The sequence below is a fragment of the Uloborus diversus genome, chromosome 2, assembly GCF_026930045.1.
Source record: "Uloborus diversus isolate 005 chromosome 2, Udiv.v.3.1, whole genome shotgun sequence".
NCBI classification, from domain to species: Eukaryota; Metazoa; Arthropoda; class Arachnida; order Araneae; family Uloboridae; genus Uloborus; species Uloborus diversus.
This window is the reverse complement of record NC_072732.1, coordinates 12,153,304-12,176,521: the sequence shown is the minus strand read 5'-3', so window position 1 is coordinate 12,176,521 and position 23,218 is coordinate 12,153,304. Positions and strand designations below refer to the sequence as shown.

Genomic DNA, 23,218 nt, shown 5'->3' with positions numbered 1-23,218 from the left:
TTAAAAACATTGTTGTCGAAATACTTGTTCTGCACAACCAAACTTGGTTGTTTATCCTAATTTAACTCCAGTATGGGCTAAAATATTTTAGAACAGCTGAAATTTCCCTATATTGTTTTTTTAGCTAGTAGAGTAGTAGGAACTAATTTGATAAACAGTAATTCTGCAGATCAAGTAATGCCAGACAGATGTGTGTCTGGATGAAATGGCAAAACCAATGCAACGCTTGTTAATCTACCATTGTTGTTAGTATTGGTTAATATAGCGTCAAATGTGGTGAGTTAGTGATAAAAGGAGTTAGGTTCTGCCAAATAGATTGTGACATAACTACATAGCTAATATAAGAGGTAAGATACTGTATTTTATAACAGGCGAAAGGTTTAAAATGTACTGCACTCTGCTTTATCACTCACGTGATTTAATCCATTTTATTATCATTGGTATTGGTACATGTGATGTGACATTGATTTTTAGTTTCCCCGTAGGCTCTAATGTTAAGGGATTTGAACTGTTCGAAATTGAACGGAAACTCGAAAAAAAAAAAAAAATCTTTTGAACTCAAAAAAAAAAGATTTTTTAAAAAATGTCTTTTTGTTCAAATCAAAAAGATATTTTATACACACGTTTTTCATCAAATGCTTTTTCCTACAAAGTTTGTTTGAAGCAAATTCGCCTCTGAGTTCGGAATTGCTTCGAATTTCCCCGTAGGCGTTAAATGTTAAGTATTTTGAACGGTTCAAAATTGAACAAAAAATAGTTCAAATCAAAAAGTGAAATATAGGAATGACCTGCTGTCACAAACCCACCCTATTCGATGGTACCCTTAATGTAGTCTCATAGGCAAACGTGATATATTACCAGTTGTACCGTCAACACGCTTATTAAGGCAAACAAAACCGGGACATAAAAATCTGAGCCTTCTGATTAGGGTTTCCAATCCCGAAACCCGCATGATATTTAGCGGGATTGAGAGCAAAGTCCCGCGCGATTTCGAATCCCGCAAACATTTTGAATGCAAACGTGTTCCAACTTTTGGCGCTCATAAATCGACTATTTTCAGAAGCATCATCTGAAGTCTGAATCACCTTCCTCGTATTTCTGCAAGAAGAGCAAGAAAAACTTTGTGTCATGTGATGTGCGTTGGATTTACCATTTAGGAAACACAATAAAAGCATAGTACATTTTTCTGAGGGTGAATTGGTATTCTCATTTGAGGTTTCAGTTTTCATTTGTTCAGTAATTGAGAAAATGCGTAAAAATTAAAAACATTTTCGAAAATCATCTCTAAAGTTTAAAATTCAGAAAATTACGCTTCTCTATCTTTACTAATAATAAAGCTGAAAGTCTCTCTCGTCCGGAGGATGTCTGTAGAATGTCTGGATCTCTGTGACGCGCATAGTGCCCTAGACCGCTCGGCCAATTTTCATGAAATTTGGCACAAGGTTAGTTTGTAGCATGGGGGTGTACCCTCGAAGCGATTTTTCGAAACTTCGATGTGGTTCTTTTTCTGTTCCAATTTTAAGAACAAAACTATCATAAGATGTACGAGTAAACTACGAAATTATCATAACGTGGAACCGTAACATGGACACAAGCCAATTGGCGAGATACGAAATTATCACAACGTGGAACCGTAACATGGGTACAGGGCAATTGGCGAGAAAATTTACCATACATTATTTGTAAATATACAGGCGAACCAAAAGAGCTTTTAAGAATAAAAATAAGATAAAGAAAATATCACAATATTTTAATAAAGAAAATATCACAATAGATAAAGGAGCCACAACAAACGTTTTCATCAAGAGCATTATTTTTTGAGCAAAAATCCTTTCCCATCACATACGAGCGATGCTTTGTTAAGATGTATTGGACTTTTTTGGGCACACTTTTGCGTACCAAACGATAATTACTAATTGGGACCCACCTTCGTAGTTCTCTACAATTGATGTAAGGAATTCGAGAAATCTACAAATTCAAGCAAAAAAAGCAGTCCGTCTCAGAATGCCACAATATTTTCTGTTTGACAATAAAAAATGTAATATTTAGAAGAATAAAGTCAATCTCGCGGTATCCCGCGGCATTGGCTCCTAACAGTCCCGAAATCCTGCGGGACTGAATTCGGTTCGGGATTGGAAACCCTACTTCTGATGCAACCTTAACCATGGACCGGCTCCAGTCCACGGAAAAATTTGTCTGGTCCTCGGAGATAGTTACCTGTCCATGTTAAAAGAATTATCCGTATTTAGATCCCGCGAGATTGGCTGCTCACAATCCCGAAATCCCGCAGGACTGAATTCGGCGCGGGTTTGGGAACCCTACTTCTGATGCAACCTCAACCGCGGACCGGCTCCAGTCCACTGAAAAATTTGTCTGGTCCTCGGAGATAGTTACCTGTCCATGTTTAAAAGAATTATCCGTATTTAGATCCCGCGAGATTGGCTGCTCACAATCCCGAAATCCCGCAAGACTGAATTCGGCGCGGGTTTGGGAACCCTACTTCTGATGCAACCTCAACCCCGGACCGGCTCCAGTCCACTGAAAAATTTGTCTGGTCCTCGGAGATAGTTACCTGTCCATGTTAAAAGAATTATCCGTATTTAGATCCCGCGAGATTGGCTCCTCACAATCCCGAAATCCCGCAGGACTGAATTCGGTTCGGGATTGGGAAACCCTACTTCTGATGCAAACCTCAAACCGCGGACCGGCTCCAGTCCACGGAAAAATTTGTCTGGTCCTCGGAGATAGTTACCTGTCCATGTTAAAAGAATTATCCGTATTTAGATCCCGCGAGATTGGCTCCTCACAATCCCGAAATCCCGCAGGACTGAATTCGGCGCGGGATTGGAAACCCTACTTCTGATGCAACCTCAACCGTGGACCGGCTCCAGTCCACGGAAAAAAATTGTCTGGTCCTCGGAGATAGTTACCTGTCCATGTTAAAAAAAAAATCATCCGTATTGAGAAAAAATAGAATATTTTATGCACTATTTTTTACTTCTATTTTACTCTTACTTTTTATAATCTTCTGCGTTTTTCTCAAAGGTTTATTTTGTTAGGTATACGAATTACAAAAATGTGCATTTATGTATAATCTTTACTAATAATAAAGCTGAAAGTCTCTCTGTCCGGAGGATGTCTGGATGTCTGTAGGATGTCTGTGACGCGCATAGCGCCTAGACCGTTCGGCCCGATTTTCATGAAATTTGGCACAAAGTTAGTTTGTAGCATGGGGGTGTGCACCTCGAAGCGATTTTTCTAAAATTCGATTTTGTTCTTTTTCTATTCCAATTTTAAGAACAAAATTATCATAAAATTGACGAGTAAAATACGAAATTTTCATAACGTGGAACCGTAACATGGGTACAAGCCACTTGGCGAGAAAATTCACCAAACATTATTTGTAAAGATACAGGCGAACCAAAAAACCTTTTAATTTTTCTATTACGGGCAAAGCCGTGCGGGTACCATTAGTTGCAAAATAAATACAATTAGTAACAGTGGTTAAATGCTCGATGAAAAAAAAATAAACTTTTGTGAAAACCTTAGAGGATCTCCAATTTTTTTCGGAAATTCTTACCAATCCGTGGGTTGAGAAAGGAAGGACAAAGCTGATCTGATAGATCTAAAACCCTGAAATGTTGCTTCAACAGTTGCTGCGTTGTTTTTGTGCAGGACTAAAGACGGAGAGGAATTAAAAACGGGCGATGGAGGAAAATACGCCGTTCTGCAAGAAGACGACGAAGAGACATTCACCCTTGCCATCAAAGACGTCCAGCCAGAAGACAGTGGCAAGTACACTGCCGAGGCCATCAACGACTTGGGGCAAGGACGAAGCGACTTACGATCTCACTGTCACCAGTAAGTCGTCTCTTTGAAAACTAAGGGGGGGTATAACTCAAGGGTATAACTCAATGGGTATAACTCAAGGGTAGCTAATATTCACCCTTGCCATCAAAGACGTTCAGCCAGAAGACAGTGGCAAGTACACTGCCGAGGCCATCAACGACTTGGGCAAGGACGAAGCGACTTACGATCTCACTGTCACCAGCAAGTCGTCTCTTTGAAAAACTGACCTGTCAGTATTCTCAATAATGTGCTCAGTTTTAGACATGGCAAATGATGAATTTCGTAGTGATACGAAGCTAATATTCTTCACTGTTTCGTATAAATCATTATGTTACAAATTCTGTAAATAGTAATTATTTTTTGTGATTAATTTGTTGTAATCTTGCTAAATTAGGCGTTCGTTCCATTATTTTGCATCTACAATTATCTTAGTAACGTAACCTGTAAATAGCTTTTTGTTATGAACATACAACCCCCTAACGTTCGACTGAAGTATACGGTTCCCCCCATTTTTCATTGATCAGATTCATGAATGAATAAAAAGTAAATACGAGAAGCATTTCGAATTTTATGGAAACTTGTCTTTCGAGATTTATAAATAGCCACGGCCAACGGCGGGAGTCAGTCTCGATTGAGCCGTTGTGCTGAGAGTGGATTAGCTCTGTTTTGCGAAGCCTTTTGCGCTGTGATTTCTTGCGTATTTGATGTAAATACGTGGGGTTACCGTTGACTGTACGATGTTAATTGATATTTGCCTAATTGCTATGGCTAATTTAGCAGTTGCTAACGATCTTTCTTGTACATAGTGTAAATAAATCTCCTGTGTTTTCTCAAGAACTGTGTCGTCATTTGAAAGAAAGTTTGAAGCTGCACCGAACTCTTAACAATATACATGAAATACACCGCCAGCTCAGTCATTTCCAGCCGAGGACTGCAGCTTCGTGCTCATTAGCACTCATCAGCCCGGCATAGGAAAGTAACTGAGCTGGAGATGGAAAATCTCTTAAAAAAGCCAAAAGTGCCAAACAACAGCACTCTTGGCTTTTTTAAGAGATTTTCCATCTCCAGCTCAGTCACTTTCCTATGCCGGGCTGATGAGTGCTAATGAGCACGAAGCTGCAGTCCTCGGCTTTAAATGACTGAGCTGGCGGTGTATTTCATGTATTTCTGCTTTAGCCCTGGCTATTGGGCGGTAATTTACTGAATATACCATGCCTTGCCTTCAATATTCGAGTTGAACCGAACCATTGTTTCGGTCACTCGTCTGGTCTGCGCTAATTCCATATTAGCTACCAGTTTGTTTGGCACTCTTGGCTTTTTTAAGAGATTTTCCATCTTCAGCTCAGTCACTTTCCTATGCCGGGCTGATGAGTGCTAATGAGCACGAAGCTGCAGTCCTCGGCTTTAAATGACTGAGCTGGCGGTGTATTTCATGTATTTCTGCTTTAGCCCTGGCTATTGGGCGGTAATTTACTGAATATCTTAACAATATATTCTCTTCTCCCGCCTGCCGACCTCTTTGGTGAGTACGCGTCTCCACTCTTTTGAGAGATGCAGTTTCCTGAACATACTAGAGAAGTATCAAAATTCCACCAACGTTGTGCGTATTTTTATCTTTTTCTACGTTAATAGAATGAATTTGGAGAAATTTTCGAGTTCCAAATTTCGACGGATTTACACGCTTTGAGGCGTGCTGAATCGATTTTGTGTATTTTCAGAAAATTTCTATCGGTACGTGAGCGACAGGTTTTGTTGGTCACTCTAGCGCAAAAACTACTGCATGAAATTGAACATAATTAGATACACATATGTACCCCCATGTGCATTGGTGCTGATTATGTTTTGTCGCCAATCCATCTTTAGAGAGTGGAGTAAGCGAACTTTTTTTATCGTTATTTGTGACTGCTATATCTCAAGAAGTAAGAAATCACCTAAAAGGATAAAGTAGTTGATTCAATTTTTAAGCCAATGACTGCAACGAGGTGGTACAACCGAACGTTCTTTCTTGCTGATTGTGACTGCTATATCTCAAGAAGTCAGAAATCACCTTAATGGATAAAGTAGCTAATTCAATTTTGAAGCCGATGACTACAACGAGATGGTGCAACAAAACGTTCTTTCTTGCTGATTGTGACTGCTATATCTCAAGAAGTCGGAAATCACCTTAATGGATAAAGTAGCTAAGTCAATTTTGAAGCCGATGACTACAACGAGGTGGTGCAACCGAACTTTCTTTCTTGCTGATTGTGACTGCTATATCTCAAGAAGTAAGAAATAACATAAATGGATAAAGTAGCTAATTCAATTTTTAAACCGGTAACTACAACGAGGTGGTGCAACAGAACGTTCTTTCTTGCTGATTGTGTCTGCTATATCTCAAAAAAGTAGTGCTACGAATTTAGTGAAATTTGAACTAACAGTGGACCTTCACGGATACAATCACTGATTTAACTTCGGTGACAGTCGCTCCAAAGAGGCTGATTTTTCTTATCGTTTGCGAGAGTTATAATCAGCTTAATAACATCAACAATGGGAAATATGAATAACATTTAAATATTTTCACTTACGGTTTCCTGATAAAAGAGTTGACGCTATTTAATTGCCGAGAAGCGATTGGATAAATATCAGCGATTTAATTAATTTTCTTTTGCCATAATTTTTTGAATTTGCTTACAAACGAAATGCTCGTAATTAACTTAAGCAAGGCCTATAAAATGATTTCCATTCTTAATTCAGCTGCTGACAATACCGAAACTTAGCAGTAGAGATTATTTGTAAGAGCGAAGAACTCATTAGAAATATAGAGAAGAAAGTTTTGCGATTTCCACAACATACTAGTTTTAGTGTTATTTTTGTCTCGAGCAAAAAGATTTCGTTCATGTCGTCAACCTAAACACTACAAAGAAGATGTATTAACAAATTTAAACCTAACAGATTTGAATCCACAATTTTATATTTTACAAAAAGTATGGTAATATGGTAGGAACATGATGTGATATATTCAGTAAATTACCGCCCATTAGCCAGGGCTAAAGTAGAAATACATGAAATACACCGCCAGCTCAGTCGTTTCCAGCCGAGGACTGCAGTTTCGTGCTTATTAGCACTCATCAGCCCGGCATAGGAAAGTGACTGAGCTGGAGATGGAAAACCTCTTAATGAAGCCAAGAGTGCCAAACAAACTGGTAGCTAATATAATTAGTACAGACCAGACGAGTAACCGAAGCAATGGTTCGGTTCAACTCGAAGATTGTTGGCAAGGCATGGTATATTCAGTAAATTACCGCACAATACATGAAATACACCGCCAGCTCAGTCACTTTCCTATGCCGGGCTGATGAGTGCTAATAAGCACGAAACTGCAGTCCTCGGCAAGAAATGACTGAGTTGGCGGTGTATTTCATGTATTTCTGCTTTAGCTCTGGCTAATGGGCGGTAATTTACTGAATATACCATGCCTTGCCAACAATATTCGAAATGAACCGAACTATTGCTTCGGTCACTCGTCTGGTCTGTGCTAATTCTACATTAGCTAACAGTTTGTTTGGCACTCTTGGCGTCCTTAAGAGGTTTTCCATCTCCAGCTCAGTCAATTTCCTATGCCGGGCTGATGAGTGCTAATAAGCACGAAACTGCAGTCCTCGGCTGGAAATGACTGAGCTGGCGGTGTATTTCATGTGTTTCTGCTTTAGCCCTGGCTAATAAGCGGTAATTTACTGAATATTACCGCCCAATAGCCAGGACTAAAGCAGAAATACATGAAATACACCGCCAGCTCAGTCATCTTCAGCCGAGGACTGCAGTTTCGTGCTTAAGAAGTTTTCCATCTTCAGCTCAGTCACTTTCCTATGCCGGGCTGATGAGTGCTAATAACTGCAGTCCTCGGCGGGAAATGACTGAGCTGCAGTGTATTTCATGATGTGATATGTCAATGAAAATGTGAAAAAGCGTCCAACATACAAGTTTCATGCATTTCCGAAAATAGAATTATGGTATCCCAAAAATTCCGAATAGAATTTTTGGGATACCATAGTAATGCAATCCTTAAATATGTGAACGAAGAAGTTAAAATGAGGAGAATATAATAGAAATAGCTATTCTCTAAAAGGAAGAAAACAAACCCTATCCTGTGTACGATGTTTATTGCTGTGAATCTGAACGGAATGGCTTCGTAGCTAGGAGGAAAAACTTGCCCTGGAAAGTAAAGAAAATGTTGATGAATAGAACATTTTTTTCTTCTTCATTGATTATTCCATAAAATCGTACACTAATCTAAATTTAAACCGCGTGATCACCTGTAATAGAAGCGCAGAATTTAAATGGTCGAAAAGCTGTAATGCTAATCGTCAAAAAGGAGCAATTAACTCAAAATATCTTTAATATTTTCAGAAATTTTCTCACGCTTATAAATAAAAAATTAAAGAAAAAAAATCTACATTTTTCTCAAATTCCAGAAACATTAAAATAGTTCAACGAGAACTGTGCATTGTTTTTTTTTTTTGTACACTGTAAAAACGATTAAGAAACGTTCCTGGAAAATAATAGGCAGCTAATGTGCCTAATTTCTGCCAGTAACATGTCTCGCAAAAAGCAGGAACGTTTTCCGCTAAAATTCAGACCTTCCTGAAAAATACAGAAATCTTCTCGTTTAAAGCCAGTCGTGTCTCTGGAACATCAGACTAATCTTAAGTAGAGATAACATAACAATTTGACACCTTCCTAGTTTCTCAAGACTGTTCCAAAAGCAGTATTGCAACCATGGCCAAAGCTAAGCCAGAATTGCAAGAACGTATCAAGCATCTCACTTGATTGCAATTCTTGCCAAGCTACGTAGTCCATACTTATTCGCTCCCTTTGGGAGTTTAATCAGCATGGACGAGCAGCAGCTGAACTGAAGCCGACACACCCTATAAATATTCTTAGTTAATCTTTAAACAGGGATCTAAAAATATTTATTTGCAAAGGAGAGAAGTCTGCACTCGGACAACTTGCAGCAATTCAGGAAACTTTTTGACAATGATACTTGATATTTCCAGGAAGTGGATAAAAACCATTGAAACCTGAAACGTTACTCGGAAATACTCAGTAACGATTCGGATTTTTTTTACAGTGTATGGCAAGGTGTTAACGAAACCTCTGCCTCCTACCCTGTCTAGTGGTCAGAGGAGTCTGACTGTGAAGGGGAGGATCTAGGTTCAAATCCGGGCTCGGGCATGGATGTACTTTCTTTCAATTGTTCTTCTCCTTTCTTTGTGTGAATGTGTTGTTATGCTGTGAATGGTTGCCTACCCTATAAACGGGTCCTTATGGCATGTGTGTACTGTAGAAGTCGAACTTCACACCAAATTACGGTACAGTTGGAAAAATGAAGCAGCGCACCCCAAACTGCCAGCCTAGCTGGCACAAAACAACAACAACGAAACCTTTGTAGACTTATGTTTAAAAATTTTAACGCTGTTTGTCATGAACGGATAAACTGTTCGTGCCTGATGTACTTTCTGTTTTGAAGGTCCTCCAAAATTTGTTCAAGGATTGAAAGACACCTCTACGCTAGTTGACGATGACGTTGAGTTTACAGTAGAGATCGACGGATGCCCAGAGCCCAGTGTTTCATGGTAAGGAACGGTTACAATTTCCACACTCCATTATAAAATCGACAATGTTTTGAAAAATATGGTGTTCATCCCGAGTTAAGGGATACCGAAAGCAAACAAAGTCATTCCATGTACAAGTTGGTGGTAAGTAACCTGAAAATAACACCATTTTATACAAAAAGAAAAAAAAAATTAATTTGAATTTTGACCTCTTGAACTCAAATTATGTTTTTCGCAATCACGAGTGTGTGTGTATGTAGGCATGTGTGTTTATGTGTGTGTGGGAGGTATGTGTATGTGTGTGTAGGCATGTGTGTCTGTGTCTGTGTGCAGGTATGAGTGTGTAGGTTGTTGTGTGTATGAGTGTTTGTGTGTAGTGGGGATTTTGTATGTGTGTGTAGGCATATGTGTTTGTGGCTGTGTGCAGGAATGAGTGTGATGAGTGTGTGGGTAGTTGTGTGTAGGTGTCTGTATGTATGTGTAGGTGTTTGTATGTATGTATTTGAGTATGTGTATGTATTTGAGCATGTGTATGTGTTTTTGTGTGTATGTGTTTGTATATGTGTGTGTAGATGTATGTATTTGTGTGTGTGTAGTTGTGTATGTATGCGCGTGTGTATAGCATATGGATGCAACCTGGAGACGGTTTTCGCTAGAGGAGCAGCATCGTGAGGAGCCGGTCGACGGTGATGCTGCAGAGGGTGCTGGCGGGAAAATAAAATGATAGCACATCAAAACAGTCAAGTGAGAACAATAAGCAATCGTGATTGCTCAAAAAAAAAATTCAAATTGGAAGAGAAACCTTATTTCAACGAAGTTTTTCAAAATTTTATACGCTTTAAAAGTTCCTTTCGAATTCTGATATCACGTGGTAGACTATTTCCCCAAATTCTTATATAGTTATCCTCAGCTCATAGAGTTTGTGAATGTCTTGCTGAAATTGCAAGGCTAAAGCAGATCTATCAGTTATTCAAAAAATAGTCTTAGGAAATGCATTTAAAATGCAAATACAACAGGGAGAAAGAATCAAAAGATGCTAAAGCAGATCCAAAATTTTCATAGACATTTTGACACACCTAAAATTGGTATATTTAATAGCTTAGTTCATTTGTTTGTTGATTTTTTTTTATCATTTTTTTATGAAGGTATTCGTCATATTTAATGGACTGCGTTACTTAAAAACTAAACGTTAAAATTTTAATTTTAATAATATTGATTTTGGAATTTTTACGAGAAAATAAGCGCTTTGTTCTTTTGATCAGTTTGGCGGAAAAGTTTGAAAATTAATCTTAATGTACCTATAACGAAAATACCATCCTTATCACCCATGTCCAAGCTTATATTAACTCTCGTGGTTTTTACAAAAGTACATTTCTTTTTCTGAAATTTATCCTCTCACCTTAATATACAATAAAATTTGCTAAATCGTAAAGTCAAAAAAATCTATTCGTTGCGATAAATCAGGAATTTGCATTTTAAATATTTTGTAAGTAGTTTATTACAGTTGTTTCAAAACTAACTGCTCGTCAAAATCATCATTCTAAAGAATTTCAAAAATACAGATATTATTACATTTCATAAAACATTCAAAACTGTAACCTTAGTTTAAAAAAAAATAATCCAGAAATTTGAGTTTCTAAAATAAAAATAATTTTTGGGTCGGTTCTTCTGTCGCAAGATGTGATTAAAATTGTAATTGTTTAAATTGTTTTTTAAACACCAATTGATTGCACTTTAAAATTTTTTTCAATGATTTTGAGTATCAGAAAAACAACTTTTTTCAAAAAAAAGAAAACTCGCAAGAAAGAAGTGTAGTACAGAAACAACAAAGGGTCAAAAAAAAAAAAAAAAATGTGGACAGGAAATTTTATGAACATTATTAGGAATTTGTTCAAAAATTTTCGTTCTAACTTGATGCTTCGTTCTGTCTTTGTTTAGGTGCAAGGACGGTCAACCACTGACGGGCACATTCCGAATCAAAATTTCGTCTGAAGATAAAATTCAGAAGTTGAAGATTACAAATGCAAAAGCGGAGGACGCAGGGACGTATTCCTGTATTTTAAAAAATGCACATGGAAGTCAAGGAAGCTTTGGCGCGCTACAAGTGAACGGTAAATGAATTTCAATATTCAATTTTACCAGTTTATCGGTTAAGTCAGTAAACGTCTGTTTGCCGAGATTTTGTTTCTATTTATTACTTTCTTTTTGACTCTTTTTCCTATAATAAGCAAAACTTGTTTAGTTCTGGACTAACGTTTTGCTTAATAATTAAAATTTTATGTTTCGTGTATTACGTTAAGTTTAAATTAAAGTCAAAATTATAAAAATCCTTATCAGAAGTTTTTTTTTTTCATTTTGAACATATATTCTTTCTTTTTTTCAGCTCCAGCATCAGTTGCAAAAGGGCTGAATGACTTAAAAGTTAAAAAGGACACAGAGGCTATTCTTGCAGTTACAGTAACAGGAAACCCAGCTCCTCAAATTAAATGGTGAGTTTCTAACCCATGAAATTTGTAAAATCGTTGGAAATTATATACTAGAGAGTATTATATTATCAGTACTTTAATTTCATGATTTGTACGTCAGTTTTTTAACCAATTTTTATGGTTTGCTTAATCGAATTTCATAAATTTTTGAACATATTTCGTTATTTTCATATTTTAAAGGCATTATGCGTTATTTATATGTGCAGTGTATCAATGCGTATACTGCCATGGAAAAGTAGAAGGCAATACCTGCAGCAATGCTTTTTTGAGGTATTTGAAGAAACGCACTTTGGATTCCCCTTCAACTACAATCAAATGCTGGAATTTAACGGCTTTTTTCATGCTTTACTCTCAGCAATACCAAACAAGCTAGCGTGTGCAACAAAGCTACTGTCCAACCACGGATTGCATGGAATTTTCAAACGTCCGGATAAGACGAATCTATGTGAATAAGAGTGAAAAGTAAAAATTTGATGCGCGTATTTCGCTCATTTGAATGAGACTCTGCTTCTGCAAAAGCTGACATCGCTAAAAAATAATAGATTCGTCCACTTCCGGCTCTAAAACGGATGTTTGTCTTTCCATACAATCCGTGGTCGGACAGTACAGTACAATATGTGTCAAAATCAAAATTGATAAATTTGCAGGTACTGCCCTTTACGTTTTCACGACATTATAAAATAGAAACATTATCACTCCTACATGTGTACAATATATATATATATATATATATATATATATATATATATATATATATATATATATATATAGTCACCTTGGAACAACAGTAGAATATCTTGCTGTTACTTCTGAGCTTAGATGTCTTATTCAGACAGAGCAACAGTAAGACAGTCGTAATGTTGCTCTGAGAAAGAATTAGACAAGCAATCACTCACCCACACAACACGCGGAGAATGAATGAAATTTTCGAATTATTGTCTTCAGAAGGATTTCTATTCCAAAGTACCTCGTAGGCCCTTTTTCCTAGTATTCATTTCATAGTGTATTGACAAATTGTTATTTATATTATATCTGTTGTATTTTATATTTTATGTTAAAATTTTAAAATGTTCAAAATTCTGTATTCTGTTATTTGTATTCTGTGTTATGTTATTTATATTCCGTATTCTGTTACTGTTTTCTAAATTCTTTACTCTGTTACTTTGGAATTAAATAAAAAAGGTTGCGACTTCCCGAGGGTCCCTAATCTGGGCAAGTCACTACTGTGATAGGAACAGGGGACCCTCGGGTGTGATGTGATGTTGCTCTGAGGCAACGATATGTAGCCGGATCTTTAGAATTTTCATCCCTTCATAAATCTATTAAAGAGTGATGGCGTTCCAATGTTCCAATGAATGCTTCCAATGTTCCCTTAATTTTTAATGTTTGTTCCAAAACACTTGACAATCGCTTTTGGTGCACCCCGACGGATTTTCGTTCCTTGACTTTAATGCAGGAATTATTTTCCTAGCAAGCATCCTATTTGTTTTCTTTCTTCAAAACTATTTTTTTCAACAGCTTGTTAGATCATATTCCAATTACATTTCCTAATGCCTGCTGCAACTGTTTCTCACATAGTACAGGGTGTTTCAAAATGAATAGCGGGGTTTTAACATGTTATAATATCTATTACACCAAACTTACAGCCACAAGTGATATATCAAATGAAAGAGAAACTCAAACAGTTTTTTGTTTGTTGGCATGAGTGCGCATGCGCGTGGAATGTTTCTGCTGCAATCCGCTAGAAAGCGCTTGTAGCAAAGATGGCTACTAAGGAACAGAAAGCGTTTTGTGTTTTATCTTTCAGCAAGATGGTGCGCCGCCTCACTGGCATAATGAGGTACGCGATTGGCTTAACCTAACTGTACCCGACCGCTGGATTGGCCGTAAGGGGCCTAATGACAGGGCTTGTTTCCCATGCCCTCCACGGTCACCCGATCTAACGAAGTGTGATTTCTATCTTTGGGGGTTTATTAAGGACCGTGTGTATGTGCCTCCACTGCCAGCCGACCTTCCCGAATTAAGGAGCAGGATTGAAACGGCTGTTGCAGCAATTACCAATGAGACACTCATCAAAGTTTGGGAAGAACTCGCATATCGTCTTGACGTGTGCCGAATGGTGCTCACATTGAACACTTGTAGGCTATTATGTAAAACTGTTTGAGTTTCTCTTTCATTTGATATATCCATTGTGGCTGTAAGTTTGGTGTAATAAATATTATAACATGTTAAAACCCCGCTATTCATTTTGAAACACTCTGTGTTACATAGTTCTGCAATTACATAGTTCTGTTTTTCAGTTCAAGCTGAAGTTACTGTTTTTTAACTTTTACTCTTTTTCAGTTTTCCCTACAATGGACACTTGTTTGCTCGCTTTCAAAGAAAATACATTTCTCACTGCACAATCTATAAAATAATACTTCTTGTCAGTTTTTTCACTTGTACATCTATTGAGAAGACTTGTCATCATTTATTCTTTGGTTTCCTCTTTTGAAGAATAAAGTCGTATTATAAAATTTGTCACATAATGAAAATTTGAAAATTCAATCAGTTCGTGTCCTTTTTCATCATTAATTCCTTCTCTAAATTGACTAACTGCGTGTCCAATTGAATGCTTGGCAGCAATCGTGTATTGAAATCTTCCGTGAAGATTCTGAGGTTATGCTTTTTGTTTTGGGTGAGGGCCTTCAAAACCGCATCAAATAACTGTTCAACGACGTGGTCTTCGGTTGTGCAGGTGGAAGCCTAATCGTGAATGATTTTAGTGTTATAACGCTTAGTGAGTTTTTATTGCATTACTAGCGGTACCCGCACGGCTTCGCCCGTAATAGAAAAAATTAAAAGGTCTTTTGGTTCGCCTGTATATTTACAAATAATGTATGGTGAATTTTCTCGCCAATTGGCTTGTACCCATGTTACGGTTCCACCTTATGATAATTTCGTTATTTACTCGTCCATCTTATGATAATTTTGTTCTTAAAATCGGAATAGAAAAAGAACCCTATCGAATTTTCGAAAAATCGCTTTGAGGTGCACACCCCCTTGCTACAAACTAACTTTGTGCCAAATTTCATGAAAATCGGCCGAACGGTCTAGGCGTTATGCGCGTCACAGAGATCCAGATATCCTCCGAACATCCAGACAGAGAGAATTTCAGCTTTATTATTGGTAAAGATTTCTTATGTTCTTGTTGATAACTTGACAATTGACTCAGTTGGACCTCAAGTGAGCTTCTGTTTAAAGGAACACTTCTGCTATATGTTCCTTGACCGTAAGGTATGTTCCAATTTTCAAATATAGTGAAAATATTTCCCCTCCTTCAAACTTCATTGATTCCTTTATACTACTGGGTGGTGCGCGGGAACTTCCTTTTTTGAATTTGGCGCGCAAAAAGTGTGGAGCATCACAGAGTAATGGGGACAGTCTCAACAGAAAAATCGGAATGGGAAGTTTTGTTACATCATGCCATCAGTTGCCATCACGCTTTGGTCCAGACAGCATCACGCTTTTACTGTGGAGGCGTCAACATGTTCATGGGAGAAAAATGCAGCCACCGTTGTCCAAAGACTGGAGCACCCGAGGGTAGAGGTCTGTCTTGGCTCCATGCCTGTTAGTGTTAGCTGGGAAAGATGGATAGATGAACACCTCAGAAACTGTTCCCTCATAGAAGACAAAACTAGCCTATCAATCCTACGTAAAGTAAAGCTCATAGCCTTCAGCATAAGGTCCACTTTCAATGGATCCCTTCCCATATCGATATCTATGGTAACGAGCTGGCCGATACTCTTGCCAAAGAGAGTCTTGCCCATCCAACACCTTTCCCCTTGGAGCTCACCTATCTAGAACTGTTCTCCAAGCAAAAAGTCAATAATAAAGGAAATGGTTAATACCTCCATCTCACAATTGGTACAAAGGCAAAAGGTCAGGACAATCTCTTGCCCTTCCCTGTGACAGGCAGACCAACACCCTACTGTCTCGCCTCGCCAGTGGACATCTGAAAAGTCTCACTTTCTCTGGAAGCGCCAAGAGGTTCCCCATCTGCCCTAAATGCCAACAAGACCTGCCATCACCACAGCATATCTTGAGCTGCCTGGGATTGGACTGGAACGACATATTCGACAGTCCACTGCTAGTGTCAGATTTCATAAGGGTCAACGGCTTCATCGATTTGGTCTGACTCCGTCAGACCAAAAGGAGATTAAAAACAACAACAACAACTGTGAAGGCGTATTTTTCTAACAGCCGCTCGACCGGAGTGGAGACTTAAACCGGCCTGCACGCTCGCCTGATTTAGTTTCCAGTGACCATTTCCTGTGGTCTGAAGTCGCGGGTTTATAACGGTCGTCCAAGAACCCTGGAGGATCTAAAGAATCTCATCCGATCCGAGACTACCACTACACCGATCGACATGCTCCAAAGAGTTGGCCAAAACTTCGTTGATCGAGTTCGACTGAATCAGTGTATTAACAAAGGAGAGCAACACTTACAAGATACTGTTTTTAAAACAGTGTAAAGCATAATTTCCCATTATGTGCGACAGGAAACAGATAATAATAAAGAATTTTTAGGTACGTAAATTTTTTTATTTCAGTTTCAAAGAAGGAGATTCCCATGCCTCACCCTGTATATCCCATGTAATCTAGTGTAGCTCTTCAAGTTGAAGGGTTCGGAGCTGAAGGACCGGCAAATAAGATACATAAAATCATTCTTTGGCTGCTGACATAAGGATTATTCGCCTCCACTGCCGTCTTGCATCCTTTTAAGGTAGCCAGAGCAGAAGCATTTTTACTTCAGGAACTTCAGGGCCATTGACTCGATGAAAAATTTAGGAGAGTTGGCTGATCATACAATGTTGGGCTCGTGTGCCGTCCTTTCCGTTGTTCGTTTATTACGTAAGGTACATTACTAGCAGCTGCACCACGTGAGCAGGTTCGGAATGAACATAAAGTCTGTGCTTCGGTCTATTCCTCCAAGCCATAAGCAATGAAACTGGACGACCAACTCTCACTTCTTTACTAATAATAAAGCTGAAAGCCTCTCTGTCAGGAGGATGTCTGGATCTCTGTTACGCGCATAGGGCCTAGACCATTCGGCCGATTTTCATGAAATTTGGCACAAAGTTAGTTTGTAGCATGGGGGTGTGCACCTCAAAGTGATTTTTCGAAAATTCAATGTGGTTATTTTTCTATTCCAATTTTAAGAAGAAAAATATCATAAGATGGACGAGTAAATTACAAAATTAGCATAACGTGGAACCGTAACATGGGCACAAGCCAATTGGCGAGAAAATTCACCATACATTATTTGTAAATATACAGGCGTAACAAAAGACTTTTAAATTTTTTCTATTACGGGCAAAGCCGTGCGGGTACCACTAGTAAGATTATAAACCATTCAGTAAACGATGATCTTCAGGATAGCGTATAGCTTAAAATATAGATGTGTTCGATTTTTGTCTCATTTCCTTAGATGAATTTTCTCTGCTTTAGGCATACGGGTAAAGCAGTTAGATTTATCGCTCCATTGCCTTTCTTTCAGGAGTAAAGATGATACGGAACTAAAAGCAGATGGATCACGTGTCATTATGAGAGACGACAGTGACGGTGTGCACACACTCATCATTCGCAAAGTGAGCGAGAAAGATGTTGGCACGTACCGATGTGACGTCAGCAATACCCATGGTGACGACAGCACTGAGGCTCGATTGACAATCATCGGTGAGCAATAAGCATGCTAAAGAAAATAACACTTTGGTTTTACCTCGAATAAAGAGTTCATTTGCAAGTAAAATAGATTCTAGTTGCGGAAATTTTAGAGGTAAAAGGAAAAGTTACGGGAGATATTTATTGAAAAGGATATTTAAAGATTTGCTAATTTGGATACAAAAAATATTTTGCACATTTAACATTTTCTTACCACTTAACAGAGCAAATTTTCCTGTGTAAGATGGGACTTGTTCTGAGCTTCTAAGTTAATTAAACGTTTATTGGTAGTTGTTTTTAGCACAGTATCTTGGGCTAAGAATTTTCTATATGACATTATACCGTCGGCTGAGTGGCGTGGAGGTAAGGAGTTGGCCTCTTTCGCCTTTAGTCCCGGGTACTGAATCCGCAGTCCAAGTGGTTGATCTTCGAAACATAGAAAATCGTCAGCACCCATGTCGAATGATTATACGGCGTGTAAAAGATCCTTTGATTACTCGTTTGGCTTTGAGTACTCTAGGAAAAAGGGAACTCTTTGAGAAATTTTGTATCGTGAGAGCCCAACAGCCCGAACTCTTTTCCAACAAGTATTGAATTTTAAATGTTTCTTTTTTTCAAAGTGTTTTCACTATTTTCTCGACTTAAAGTTTATTTTCGACCTCAGGCTCTTGTTTTGAAGGTTAATAAAGACTTTTACTGACATCCTTACACTAACTAAATTTTTTTAAAGGGGCCGCTTAGCGCCCGTTAATGTTAACCGAAAAACCTGCTCATTTCAGCTATTTTCAAACTGTGAAAAGAAAACCCCTCATGGGAGGGGGGAGGATTTTTCATTGAAATTAGATTTTTTGGCCTTGCAGGAGGACAGCAGGATAGTTCAGGAGTGGTTGTCGTTAACTGCAGGCTGTAATGTAAGCGAATGTTAACGAAAATCGCAACTCCCGACTTTAAACATACGGTTTATCCTTCGTAAATGTGCCACTAAATCATCTTAGATTTGTTTCTCCACGCCGGAAGGTATTTTACTATATCCAGTCATCTGAAGTAGCTAACCATTGATTGAAACGGCGATCAGATAAAAATGTTTGACATTTTTGCGCAATACTTCTTTTTATGCAACTTATATTTGCAGAGGAGGGGCCCAAGAAGACGAGTCCTAAGTTTGAACAAGGCTTAAGTGACGTGAAAGCAACGGAAGGAGAAGACATCAATCTGAAAGTGAAAGTTAGCGGTAACCCAGAACCAACAATTAAATGGTACGTATACGTATATGTGCATAATACATACTGCAAGTCATAGGCCTACTTTAACATGTATTATTTGCCCCGAGGTTTCTGGTCTGGTTAAGTTAAATACTGATAGGCATTGAGAACTTTGGGGAGCGGATATAGTAGAGTAGGTGGTAATAGTAGACAACTTCTGCGAGTTAATGACACCTAAACTTTCGAAACATTTCAGAATGTGTTACATGTATGACGAAGCAAAATAGAAGTTTCTTTTTTCTCTAATATGATTTGTTTATCCATGAACTGAAGTCAAAGTTTATGGAAAATAAATACATGGCTGTATGATCATTTTGCTTGTAAAACAACTAATGGATGACGGTATTATTTTTTTTAAAAAATTGTGGATGTACTACTTAATACTAGTTTTATTTTCGCATAAATAACTTTGTGAGTCGATCAAGGTTGTAATGGTTTCGGTTTTTTGCAAAACATGCCTTCGTTGCTTTTTCCCTTGTTTTCTCCCCGAATATGTGCTAAATGCTTGAGTTAGACACGGAAATAACTACTATAGGATTTACTACACACCGTGATTTAGTTTTCAGGAAAAGGTAAAACATTACGAGTTATTGTTTTTTTTTTTTTTTTTTTTTTTTGTATTTACACCGTCTCATAGTTGATGATGTTCAAAAATAAAAGTCAGTTGTTGAGGTCAATTATCCTGTAAGTCACAAGACTAACTCTGCGACACAGGCATAGTCATAGTACATGTGATGTGAATTTTGATCCGGGTTAGAAACCCATGGCATCTTAAACGGTCTCAAAGACTAAATTCTATTGGGTTTTATGGCGCAAGAGCCTTGATAGGATATACCGCACCAAAATCGGTATTTTTGTAATGTCAAAATTAAAGGTATATTACTCTATACGTAATGAGTTATTAACTTTGAGAAACAGCTCTAATTTTGCTCCATGTGATTTAGTTTAAAATTGAGGTCAGAAACTCATGAGCGTCACTGAAGAAAGAAGGTGAGGAAAATGGGCGAGTGAAGGAAAAGATCAAATAAATAAAAAAAAATCACTCAGTCGTTTTTCTATTTTGCACAACCGAAAGAAGTCAATTTTCTATCGAGTTTTACCCAAAGACATTATTCTTTAATTTGAAAAAAAAAGAGTTATCAAAATGCTACGCAATTGAAATTTTGGTGGAGAAATATTTCAAACCACCAAATTCCTACCTCCTTCCAAATACTATTTTTTTTTGTTGTCTATATGTTTCTACTAATTTAACCGTTGAAGGATTCGCTCTTTTTCCAGCTAAATACTTATTTTTTACACTTGACAAATTTTCAAATTTTTGTTGTATATAGTAAACTTATGCTTCCAATTACTACATCCTTTTTTCAAGAGAGTTTGATCTTCAACTTCACTGAGTTTGAATGAATAAAAAATAACTCTTCATTATTTTCGAACACTTCGATTAAAAATACAATTCAGATATTTCTTTGTGAAAATTAAAATCAAATTATGTGGGAAAACATAGACGGTTTTTGACATTCATTTGACAACCATTTTTGACATTGATTGTTTTCACACGCAGGACCAAAGACGGGGAAGATCTGAAAATTGACCGAAAACACACAGAAATCAAAAAAGAGAAAAAAGACGGTTCTGAGAGCCTGATAGTTCGCAACAGCACCACTGAAGACACGGGAAAATACACGTGTACCATTAGCAACTCTGAAGGATCCGAGACGACGTCCAGCAAAGTTACTGTTACAGGTATTTCAAGCAACAGTTCTCTAGTGTAATACTTTTTTTTCAGGTGACGTAACTTATAAAGCACTCAAATAAAATTCAGTCATTTTTATAAAAAGTCTATTATTAATTTTAAATCAATCGAGCCATTATTTATTTAGTTAGGGAAAAGTAGTGTAATGACGCTCACTTATGCAGAAACATGAAGAGCTTGTGAAATTAGTAAACAAAACTAATTTTTTTTTTTAATTTTTTTTAATGAAATAGAATTTTGAAGCATAAGAAACAGGTTTTCAATCGACTAATTTTCATAAAACTTTTGAGATTTTTCATCGTTTATTTAATTACACCATAGATTGAGTGGTATTTTAACGACAGGAGAGTAATGAGGTACAGAGTTTGGTACAGCGCTTCTAATTGAAAGTTGTAATCCATTTTTTTTCTTTTTTGAATGTAAATACAGCAAAAATTTATGTAGTACACAACTTTGGGAGGTAGTTAGTTTCCCTAAATCTTTGTTAAACAATGCTATTGGTTCATTGTTATCTATGTTTTCACGTATGTTAGCATTATGTGTAACGTTGTAAAATATTCATAGAAATAGCGAACTTAGCTACTATAAACAGCTCTTGGAGATGTCCTCCTGAGCATCCATGGTATTTTTGCGAAAGTCCTGGTGCTTCCCTTGGGTTTGAGGGTGACAGGAGAGATCAAACTGCTTTGGCTCGCCTGAGCACAGGTCATCTAAAAACCCTCAGATTTTCCCATGGTAATAGGACTTTCCCAATTTGCACCAAATGTCACACTGAAGAGGCCACTGCACAACATCTGATTTTTTGTGTTGGTTTGGTACGCAAGGATCTACTGAAGAGACCCGCTTCTGTCTTGAAGTTGATTAAGGCGAACAACCTCATGGATCTGATCTAATTCAGAACAGAGAGATAAACAAGAAGAAGAAGGAGAAGAAATAGCAACATTCATGCAGCTTATTAATTCACAAAGCTTCAAGTAATTTCAAATTGTCGCATTTCTTTTTGCTTGTTTCATGCTGTTTTTAGTTTTATTTAAAAAGGATTGTATGGGAGAAGCTTTTCCCTTACGTCCCCCGTGAGGCTAACCAGGTAATCTTAAATAGCGCTGCAATTCGTTAAATTGGACTTAGTAACTTTTGCTTCAAATATACTAGGGGCATTCTAAGGTATTTTTGACAGTTAAGTAGAGTCCGTAACGTGGCGTTTTTTGCCATAACTTTTTAATTTACTGTTTGATTAGCATATTATTTTATTTTGATCTTTTCCTACCAACACACCAGCTCAAATTAAAATAATTTGCAAATCAAACGATAAATTAAAAAGTTATGGGCAAAAAAGGTCACGTTACGGACTCTACATAAATGTCAAAAATACCGTGGAATGCCCCACTAGTGACTTAACTCTTTTAGGAGAAAAACACGAATTTTAGCCTTGATTTTCGATACGTTGCTTGGAATTTCTCTTATTATAGATGTATTGTCAGGCATGAGCTGCTATTTTTAGTGTCAAAAAGTCCATTTTTGAAAGTTTTGACTTACGGTCTATAAGAGACAAATTCTTCAATTTGCATTCATCCATGGACAGCAGCCGCAAGCCCCAATACCCCAACCTTCAAAGACCAAGCTGAGCAGATCATAAGCATGTAGTTTGAGAGTTGAACTGCCCATATTCTGTCAAAACTCAAGAAAGACAATAACCGAATCTCAAATAACGTGTCTATGCCACTAAGACTACATTAATATAAGTTGCGAAATTTTCTAGTCTTATCCATAAGCAAGACAAGTTTAAATCTATGGACAGTGGCGGCTCGTGGGAGGGGCCAGATGGTGCCCGGGCTCCCTCACTTTTTCAGACAATAATTTTTAACTTTTTATTTATTTTTCTTTTTTCTCTGTGCGTCATGCTTGGAATTTAAAAAAAAAAAAAAGAATTTTATGTGTGGGAGGGGAAGGGAGGAATCTTTACATATTTCTCTGATCACAATATTTTTGCACTTTTGTAATTAGGCCTTGCTTAAAATAAAATTAATTTTACTCATTCAAAATAATTAGTTACAAGATTAAAATAATATTAATATGAAAAATAATAGATTAATATTGCTTTTTAAAATTTATTTATTTATTTTGAAAAGCCAGGGGGTGAAAGTGCCTCCCTAGCAGCCTCTTACCGGTGCTGCAAGGGAGGGGTACTACAGCTCCGGTAAGCGTACTGCGAAAATAATTTTCGTGATGTATTTTAGCTTTTGCCTATCTGATTAATTAAATTTTAATTTTGAGAGTCAGGGGTTGAAAGTGCACCACCCTGCCGGCAATCATGGACATGAACATAATATCTTTCGTGATTTGCTTAGTAGTTTAAGTATTTTGTAGCGGGTCCTGTGTTTTAAATGAATTTAATTTTATTTATTACTGACGAATAACTATTTAAAAAAATTTAAGAATTAAAAAAATATTTATTTTTTTTAAAGCCGAGGAGGGGGGAGGGGGACGCAAGTGCACCCGTGATCTGGCCTCCACAATTTTTTAAGGTCTATGGACATTTATTTATCTACAAAATATGGTTTAACTAAGTTTC

The 23,218-nt window shown here is 37.4% G+C and overlaps 2 protein-coding genes across 2 annotated transcripts in view; both read left to right on the top strand.

Annotated features, from left to right (window-relative positions):
• LOC129217814 (obscurin-like) overlaps positions 1 to 3,865 on the top strand; it is a 48,202-nt gene extending 44,337 nt beyond the window's left edge. Inside the window, exon 16 of the mRNA XM_054852153.1 lies at positions 3,676 to 3,865. Coding sequence (XP_054708128.1) covers positions 3,676 to 3,865 — 190 coding nt within the window. The remainder of the gene's footprint in view (positions 1 to 3,675) is intronic.
• A 109-nt stretch (positions 3,866 to 3,974) lies between these two features.
• Positions 3,975 to 23,218, top strand: part of LOC129217733 (muscle M-line assembly protein unc-89-like) — a 42,814-nt gene continuing 23,570 nt past the window's right edge. Inside the window, exons 1-7 of the mRNA XM_054852069.1 lie at positions 3,975 to 4,050; positions 9,359 to 9,464; positions 11,382 to 11,554; positions 11,827 to 11,932; positions 17,468 to 17,646; positions 18,764 to 18,887; positions 20,455 to 20,636. Of these exons, the coding sequence (XP_054708044.1) occupies positions 17,514 to 17,646; positions 18,764 to 18,887; positions 20,455 to 20,636 (439 nt within the window). The 5' untranslated portion in view covers positions 3,975 to 4,050; positions 9,359 to 9,464; positions 11,382 to 11,554; positions 11,827 to 11,932; positions 17,468 to 17,513. The remainder of the gene's footprint in view (positions 4,051 to 9,358; positions 9,465 to 11,381; positions 11,555 to 11,826; positions 11,933 to 17,467; positions 17,647 to 18,763; positions 18,888 to 20,454; positions 20,637 to 23,218) is intronic.